The 9,349-nt window shown below is 47.6% G+C and overlaps 1 protein-coding gene across 1 annotated transcript; it reads left to right on the top strand.

Moving 5' to 3' along the window:
• The first annotated feature begins 352 nt into the window (after positions 1-352).
• NYX (nyctalopin) lies at positions 353-6,068 on the top strand. The gene is made up of 2 exons (XM_064704239.1): positions 353-374; positions 4,397-6,068. Exons 1-2 carry the CDS (start codon positions 353-355, stop codon positions 5,794-5,796), a joined length of 1,422 nt encoding a protein of 473 aa, XP_064560309.1. The 3' UTR covers positions 5,797-6,068.
• Positions 6,069-9,349: the final 3,281 nt, after the last annotated feature.

Here is a 9,349-nt window from a genome sequence, read left to right as displayed (position 1 = left end):
GTTGGTGATCCTTTCCCACCTCAGATGAGAGGAATCTGCCTTTGGCATGGCTTGTGGGAAGGACGCAGATGAGCTCCTGAAAAACAGCGGCACAAAGCTGCAGGATTCCCTGAGAAGGTCAGTGGTGGAAGACAGATACTCACCAGGAAGGTGCTGGGGACTTCTTCAGTTTGAAAGTGTGTGAGAGAAGAGCGTTTTCCTTCATCTTCCTTTATAAACATAGATCTTTCTGTGGAAAAATGATGCAGGGAAATGACAGAGGATGAAACCCATCTCTATTCTTCCTGTGTGCTTTTAGATCCCTTAAGTTTGCTTGCCAGACCTGAAATGCCACTAGAGAATAATCAAGGTAATGTTTGCCATCATTCTAAATGGTGAGTATGCTCTTATTCTGCATTATCCAGTAGTGGATTAGACAGATCATTTGGAAAGGTGGTGGTTAAATATTCAATTATTGCAAGCATTGCCTCTTTACCCTTCTTTATTTTTTGTTTCTTTTCCTTTGGTCTCTCACTCTTTCTTCCAAATACTGAGTTACTGTAGTATTAAAAGAGTGGAAGATATCATCCATGGGAGGAGATTTTTTTATTCTTTATTGTAACAAATGTTTTTGACCTTACTGCTCTATTTCACCCTTTTGCTCAAACACACATCTCATTTGAGTGCTCAGATGTGTCACTGAGGGGCTGAAAGCTTCCAGCTGCTGCCCTTTTTTAGGGAAGGGGAAGGAGTGAGGTGGGAAAGATGGGAATATTTCAGGCTGTGTTGATCAGAGGGGATCTCACAAACGGGGAAGAGTTGATCTCTTTTGCCCTGAGCAAAAGCTCTCCCAAGGGTTTGGTACAGTCCATGTGGAGGATTTTTTCCAACTTCCTTTTCAGGAGAAAGAGGGGAAATTGCCCACTAATGCTGCATTGCTGAGGGGTTTCTCAGAGCTCCTGTTGCTGGGGGGATATTTTCTCATTGGATGGTCCTCACACTCTTGCTGTCCATGTCCCACAAATTGCAAAGATGCTCTTGTAAATAGAGATCTTAGAAACCTGCTATGAAATTCCACTAGCAGAAGACCCAGATTTGGCACTTGTGTATAAGGAAAGCAGGCTGGATGTGACTTGGGGGCAGATATTTCCTTCATTGAGTGATTAGAGGGGAAGCAGGGTGGGGAAAGGAGGGGATCTGGTTATCAGCAGGCTCATTCCTGCACTGCCCACCATGGGCACAGCAGTGGGTGGAGGTCTGCTCTGAAGGGCAGGGATGTGCCTGAGCTTGGGGCAGCTGGAGCTAAACATGGAACTTGCTCAGGACAGCCTCATCCATGGGACAGCCCAGGCACAAATGCCCCTCTGGATGTCACCCTGAACCCACACAAGGCTGCCTACCAGCAGCAAGCCTTGCATCCCTCATTTTCCAGACAACCACCTGCAGTCAGACATTTGGGAACAGGCAAATCCTTAATCTGTCTGGCCCTGAGTTTATGTAACAGCCTAACAAAAACAACATATGCCCCTGTTGGCAGGCAGAGGGGGGACTGGTGCAGAGGGGAGCAAACAGGGCAGCCCCTGGGCAGGCTGCACAAAGAAAGAGCAATCTTAAAGACCAGCTTATTGTTCCTCTTCTTGTCCTTAAACTCCAGCTGTTGTCAGGAGGATTGAAGGGGACTTTCCTTTGGCTGTGGCTGTTAGATAAGGGCATGGGAAAAAGGGGAAGAGCAGACAAACAAAATGACAACCTGTCTAAAATCCTTTCCACCTCCCAGAGTCCTTCACTACCATTTATCCTTGAAGTGATGTTGTTTTGCTAATTCTCCAGTCACAATAGTGTGCCTAGGCATGATGAGACCTGAATTTTGATGAAGAGGCCACAGCTCATCCTTTTCTGATGCTCTCTGTGTGTCTGAATACCTTTCCTACATGCAATAACCAGCATGGTTTGAACAGACCCAGGCTCCAGGGCAGCTCCTGGGTGGATGCCCTTCAGCAGGGACTTGCCCAACAACTGGTTCTGCAAGTCTCTTCTACACAGGCAGTGCAAACTCCTAAATACGGCCCCATGCATGTTGTCTTTAGAAAGGATGGAGGGAAGGCAGAGCAAGTGTAACCCAAACTGTTGTTTGTCCTGTACATGAAAGCCTTAAGGACTGCAAAAATAAAACTTGATGCTTGCTGCAGCTGATGCCTCTGGGCATATCACCTCACAGGTCTGTCCTGTTAAAAGTGCCCATGGGAATGCAGCTGTAGGGGGCAGTCCCTGTGCTGCACACCACAGGGAGAGGAGCTTCCCCCTCTGGACACTCAGCAGGAGCATGGAGGAAGCCCCCTGATCCCAGCAGCACAGGAATAGATATGGCTGTTGGTAAAGCTGTTGGTATCTCACGTTTTGCTGAAAAAAAAAAAGAAAAGGGTTGTGTTTGTATGGGAGCTAATAAACTGCAGCAGAAAACCAGTCAGCAGCAATAGCACCATTTTGTGCTTGTGACTGCACAGAGTTTGCTGGTGTGGCTGCTCATCTTGTGGAGGAGAAGGTAGGGGGTGTCTGGGAGAGCAATTAGGGAAACTGCCTTCAGTTCTTCCTCTCTAATGAGTTTATATTCATGGAATCAGAGAAAGGAAGGGACCTAAAAGATCATCTCATTCCAGGCCCCTTGCCACAAGCAGGGACATCTTCCACCTTCATCCAGCCTGGCCTAGAGCACTGCCAGGGCTGAGGCATCCACAGCTTCTCTGGGTACCCTGTGCCAGGGCCTCACCACCCTCACAGTATAGAATTTCTTCCATATATCTGACCTAAATTTCCTCTCTTTCAGATGGGAAAAGCATTTTGAATTAAAAAAAAAAATCAGATTTTTTTTTTGACTGGATGTTTTTCCCTGCAAAACTCCTGTCTGTGGAGGCTGATGTCTCCCAGTTCTTTTGCTCCTTTTTGCTCTTCTCTCATTTCTCCCAAGGGCCTTCTTCTCTTCCTTGTTGTTCACCCACATGTGTGGGACTAACCTAGGAGGAAACCACAGCTTTGCACCTCCTATGTCAGGCTGATAAAGGACAAAGTGGCTGCTCCCATCAAACATAAGGCACTATGGTAACTCTTGAGAATTGGCAAAGCAGCAAAAACTGTGCTGGAGATGCAGAGTTTCTCATCTATGATGAGATCATGAAGCCAGCAGTTGAACAATATCTCAGTTTGTTTTCACTCATGCTGTCACAGCAGTACACAGTGGGAATGTGTTTTCAAACACTGCATTGCATCTCCTTGAGAGCTGAGAGTTCCCCTTCCAGTGCTGCACCAGCTCATGGCTCTGGTGGAGAAACAGGAAGGAAGGAGGGAAGGAGGGAAGGAGGGAAGGAAGGAAGGAAGGAAGGAAGGAAGGAAGGAAGGAAGGAAGGAAGGAAGGAAGGAAGGAAGGAAGGAAGGAAGAGAGAAAGAGAGAGAGAGAGAGAGAGAGAAGAAAGAGAAGGAAGGAAGGAAGGAAGGAAGGAAGGAAGTGGCGGAAGAAGAAGTGGGAAGGAAGGAAGTGGCGGAAGGAAGGAAGTGGCGAAGGAAGGAAGTGGCGGAAGGAAGGAAGGAAGGAAGGAAGGGGAGGAAGGAAGGAAGTGGCGGAAGGAAGTGGCAAGGAAAAGGAAGTGGCGGAAGGAAAGTGGCGGAAGGAAGTGCGGAAGGAAGGAAGGAAGGAAAGGAAGAAGGAAGGAAGGAAGGAAGGAAGGAAGGAAGGAAGGAAGAGAAGGAAGGAAGGAAAGGAAGGAAGGAAGGAAGGAAGGAAGGAAGGAAAGGAAAGAAAGAGAAAGAAGAAAGAGAAGAGGAAAGAAAGAAAGAAAGAAAGAGAGAAAGAGAGAAAGAGAGAAAGAGAGAAAGAGAGAAAGAAAGAAAGAAAGAAAGAAAGAAAGAAAGAAAGAAAGAAAGAAAGAAAGAAAGAAAGAAAGAAAGAAAGAAAGAAAGAAAGAAAGAAAGAAAAAATTTGACACACTTTGGGCAATTAATTGATCTCCCCTGCCCATTGCCAAACTCAGCATACACTCCCCCTCCCTTTTCCATACCCAGGAATGCTGTAACCCACCCACAGCTCCTGGTCTTCAATGTATTTCTGCTTTCTCCCTGGCCAGACCACGTACCCATCAGGCAGCAGAGAGAGCCCAACAGAGACACTTGAGAAATACTGAATTCTAGGTGAGCAGCCTCTTGGGGAGAGGAATTAATCAGAGATTATGTTCTAGGTGACATATATTCTCAGCAGGTTTAGAAACCCCTGAAGATTTTTAAGAATTTTCCACAAGAGCTCCTCAGTCAGCACCTGTGTACAGGTGGCAATTACCTTGGCTAGAGGGGAGGAATAGACGGTGTAATTTCTTTTTGCTGCTGTAATTGATTTGCTAACGATGCATTCTTCTCTCTGTGGGGATGGCAGTGATCCTTTGGGTCCCCCAGGCGCATGGGGCGTGGGCCTGCGTGCGCTCCTGCCCTCCCAGCTGCGTGTGCACCCCGGAGCGGAGCTGCTCCGTGCGCTGCGACCGCGCCGGCCTGGGCCAGATCCCCAGCGAGTTCCCCTGCGAGGCCTCCTCCATCAACCTGGATAAAAACAGCATCAAGTTCCTGTCCGAGAGGGCCTTCGGAACGCTGCCTTCCCTCAAGTCCCTGTCCCTGAACCACAACAACATCTCCTTCATCACGCCGGGCGCCTTCAAGGGGCTGCCCAGCCTGACGGAGCTGAGGATGGCCCACAACGAGTACATCCGCTACCTGCACACCCGCACCTTCACTGCGCTGCGCCGCCTCGTCAGGCTGGACCTGGCCAACTGCAACCTCTTCAACATCCCAGACAGGATCTTCATCGAGCTGCCTGCTCTGCAGGAACTCTTCTGCTTCCAGAACAACTTCCGAAGGATCCCAGGTGCCATCAGGGGCATGGAGAACTTGACCCATGTGTACCTGGAGAGGAACAGGATTGAAGCGGTGGCCTACAACTCCCTGCAGGGCCTGACCAAGCTGAAATACCTGAATCTGCAGGACAACAAGATAAATGTCATCCACGAGCGAGCTTTTCAGGGCTGTCAGAGGATGGAGTACCTGTACCTGAATGACAACTTGATCAGTGAGCTTCCAGAAAACTCCTTTGATGGCCTGAGGCGCCTGAAGATGCTCAACCTGGGGGGGAATTTTCTCAGGAACATTTCCAACACCTGGTTCCGGGACTTGGGGGAGCTGGAGTTCCTCTACCTGGACCGCAACAGGATCAGCTACATTGAGGAAGGGGCTTTTGAGAACCTCACCAGCCTGGTGGCTCTGCACTTGAACAGCAACAACCTGACAACGCTGCCCTTCTCCGTGTTCGAGCCCGTGTACTTCCTGGGCCGCCTGTACCTCTTCCGCAACCCCTGGGAGTGCGACTGCCGCCTCGAGTGGCTCAAGGAGTGGATGGAGAACTACAGGCTGGTCAGGGACATCCCGTGTGCCTCCCCCTCCTCGGTGGCAGGCATTGATCTGACGGACGTGCTCTTTGAGAGGTCTCCCGAAGGTTTCTGTCTGGACCCGGAGGAGCTGAACGTCACATCTGAACGGCCGACGCCCAGCGAGGAGCCTTGGCCCACCACAGAGAGCAAGTTCAACAGCCTTATCTCCAAACTCCTGCTCCAGATGGGCCTTCCCGAAGAGGTGGCAAACGCCACTGAAGTGTACAGTAACAGCACACAGCCAGACGGACAGACTGAAGGGGTTTCTTCTGGCGTGGGGGAGGACAGAACCGAGGCTGGCTCCTGTTCCTTGTACCTCCCAGCACTTCTGGCAGTGATTGTTCTGCTGTGCAAATAGTCCAAGGGCTGGATGGAGCAGGGATTCTGCTTAAGTGTTTAGACTCTGCGCCTACTTAGACATCAGAGTGGGCCTCTGATATGTAAAGGGCTCCAAACTCTTTCAGGTGGGTTTGTTGGATCTGGCTCCAGATTCCCCCGGGAGCTGGTGAGATCTGGGTCCCACTCTGGGTGACAAACCTGCCCTGTAGCAAATGGCTACTCACAGGGAGATGAGCAGCACTAAGGCTGAATTTTGCCCAGAGATGTGTGATGTTCTGCCGGGAAAGGAGGGATAAGGGGTCTGTCTGTGGGGTGTTTGTTCCATTGGGCCAGCTTCAGAGAGTAAGAGGCTCCATGGTGACTCAGCTTCATGAGAGAAAGATGAGGCTGCAGAACTGGGCCCCTCTTCGTGTCCTGACAGACATCCACACTCATGGCAGATGCTGCAACAATGGGAAACAATTCCTGATTTCCCCCCGCGGGTGCAGGAGGGAGGAGGGCAGTCCTGGGCAACATCCAGGGATGCAGCCCTAGGCCTCATGGAAACATCCAGGGAACATGTACAGGCCTCATGAAAATGTCCAGGGAACATGGACAGGTCTCATGAAAACAAGGAAAGTGCCCAGGGGGGCCACCTGCCCCAGGCAGATCTGGGGTGGGCACAGTTTTTTGGCTGTGACCACAGGCAGGATTTTGATGGTTTCTCCCCTCCTGTTATCCTGGTACTGGTGTAGGAGAACCAGGTGGGCCTGTGTTTGTCCAAACATTCTTCTCTGAGGCAAAGCTACTTAAACTTCACTTACTTATTCCCATGATTTCAGTGTGTTTAATTTTTCAGTGAATATATTATTTCAAGGAATACATTTTTTATTTGTAGATTGTTTCAGGGCATGGCTGCAGGGGCAGAGCACAGTGATGACAAATGCAACCAGGGCCTATGAAATATTTTGTATTTCCACCACTAATATGTACCATGTAGTGTGTCATACTATGCCATACTGATAATTTTCTTTTATACGGTATCTTAAGTGTTTTATCTTTGAAATCTTCAATGAAAGCTGCTAATATGACCAGAAAAAAAATGATGTTTTATGTGTCAAACCATATTAATAAAATAATTTGATATTTTAATGACAAAAATAAATTAACTGCTCAAACATAGGTTTTGGGTTTTTTTGAGATCCTTGAACAACTCTGGTGATTGTTTTTTTGCAGGCTACTCAAATGAGTGTACATGAGTGTCCTTTCATGGCTTAGAGCAAATGGCAAGCTATTTATTGCAGCATAAGTACTTTCACTTAGAACCTGACTGTGCTTATGTTTGTGTTAAGCAGCAGCAATTGAAAATATAAGAGACTATATAGAGATACTCTTCTGTCCAAAAAGATCTTCTGCTTTCTAATTAGTGCCAGAGATTTCCAGAGGAAAGATGAGTACAGGGAAAACCAAGCCTGCAGTGGCTTCTCAGTTATCTGACCACAGTTTCCTCAGGGAATCAGAATGCCAGATGGTTTGATAAATGCCTATTTGACCTGTTCCATGAACTAAATTCAATGAGTTTGGATTTCCAGGCTATTTATGAATCCATTAATCTTCTTAAGTGCTAAATTCATCTGAGTATTATAAGAGGCTGTTTTTCAAACCTAGTCCAGCCTGGTGCTGTAGAGGCATATCAGGTTAAGGATGCCTTTAGAGGAGCACTGTTTCATCCTGTCAGGGGAGGTTTAGCAATGGACCTGGCACAGATGGTAGGACACAAATGGTTGTATTTCACTTCCTATAAGTACAGACACCTCAGAGTGAATTGTTTTTATAACCCACAAATTCATTTTCTATGCTGGGGCACATTAAAGCTGAAGATCACCTCACTGTGCAATTGCTGAGTGGCTTTCAAGTCAATCAGTGCTTCAAAGATGCTCCTGCTTTACCTGCAAGATACAGATCTGAATGTGAAACATCTTAAAATGTTGTTTTTAGCAGAGGTTCTGCAGTCAGGTGATGAGCAAGAGGGCTGTGCGTTGCACTCAGCTGTGTGACAGCAGGGACACTGACCTTGGGGTCCATGGTTTGTCTCTCGTGCTCAAACACCTGCCTGGCCCAGAGAGGTTTCCCTGTGCAGCTGACACAGCCTGCAGAGAGTGTCTGATGTTGTGCTGGGTGTAATGTCTTCATCTTCCCTGCAGGAATGGGACAGACTCTGTGCTCTCCTGCTCTGAAATCCTGCTCTGAGCTGGGAGATCAGCAGTGTGTGTTTGCAGTGGCACGGAGCAGCTGGCACGTGGCACTCCAAGTGGGTTGGGAAGGTTTGTGAGTCTGTGGTTGCTTTTCTCCTCTACTCTGTGCTGCTCATTCCTTGAGGAGACACTAGAACTGCCTGCTTCATTCTTTCTTGTTTCTAAACTCTTAGCAAATAGCTTGTTTCTCTGATTACTCAGGCAGGTGACAACTCATAATTACATTTTGTTGAAAAAATAGTTTGGATTTTTTTTAAAATTTTCTTAGGCCAGACTCTCTCTGCAAAATTGTGCTTCAGCTGGTAAACCTGAACCAGCTGCTGGTTACAAGTCCATGGCTCAGAGTCCCTTCACAAATCAAGGCTGCTTTCAAAATCTGTCACTGGACTGGGACACCTCCAAAGATGCCAAACCTCTGTCTGTTTGGAATAACTGCAAATACTTTTCAGCAAAGTGATGCTCCCAGCCCTGCCCTCAGCACCAGGTGCTGAGATTTTGTTTGGAGCAGTGGGAAGGGATGGCTGTGAGCTGCCTGCAGTTAGGATACACCTTCTGACTGAAGTTTATTCAGAGAGGTGGTGTCCCCAGGCACCTGAGTTTCCGGGAGAAGGCAATTTGTTTTAATGTGTGGTACCTGCTGACACTGCACTGCTCTGCACTGCTGCAACTGCTTTTCATGCTTTACAAGAGTTACTGTTGGAGCAGAGAGGAGAAGTTGTCAGTGTAAATAGAGGAAAGAAACAATTTGATTTTTGGATATAACCTGTGAGTCTCAGAATTCTGTTGCTATGTTGCTCCCCTAGGATCATACTCAGTGTTTTAACATGAACACCTTTATGTCCCCTCTATTTTCTTTAAATTTGCAGCTATTGCCTGTAACTCCCCTGTGAAATGAAGCCATTGGCTGTTTTGCTTCTCTTGTGGATTATCATAGAAACATGATGTGCAGGGCATGAGGAACTGCTGTCCTTTGCTGGGGAGGCAGCAGCTGCTGTCTGAGACTGACAGCTGCTGGCCAGCCAGGACTCAGGAACTTCATGGCCACTTTTCAAGGGTGCTGTATTGTGGCTAATTCTTGTCTTCACAACATCTGGCTGATAGCTTTTAAAGAAATTGAATTTTAATTTGTTGGGTATTCCTTTGATAATTTCTGTGGTCACAAATTCAAGAGGAACAAAATCAACAGAGATAAATTCCAGAAAATTCTTGTGCCTGCTGTGGAGGATATTAACCCTTGCAAGAAAATAGCCTGACATGGTCACTCCTGCTCCAGTGTGAGCTTCAGAAGACAAGGCTAGTTTGGGTGAGAAAACAGTGATTGCAAATGCCTGTTTTTAC

The sequence above is a fragment of the Zonotrichia leucophrys genome, chromosome 1, assembly GCF_028769735.1.
Source record: "Zonotrichia leucophrys gambelii isolate GWCS_2022_RI chromosome 1, RI_Zleu_2.0, whole genome shotgun sequence".
NCBI lineage: Eukaryota > Metazoa > Chordata > Aves > Passeriformes > Passerellidae > Zonotrichia > Zonotrichia leucophrys.
This window is presented reverse-complemented; position numbering and strand designations above follow the sequence as displayed.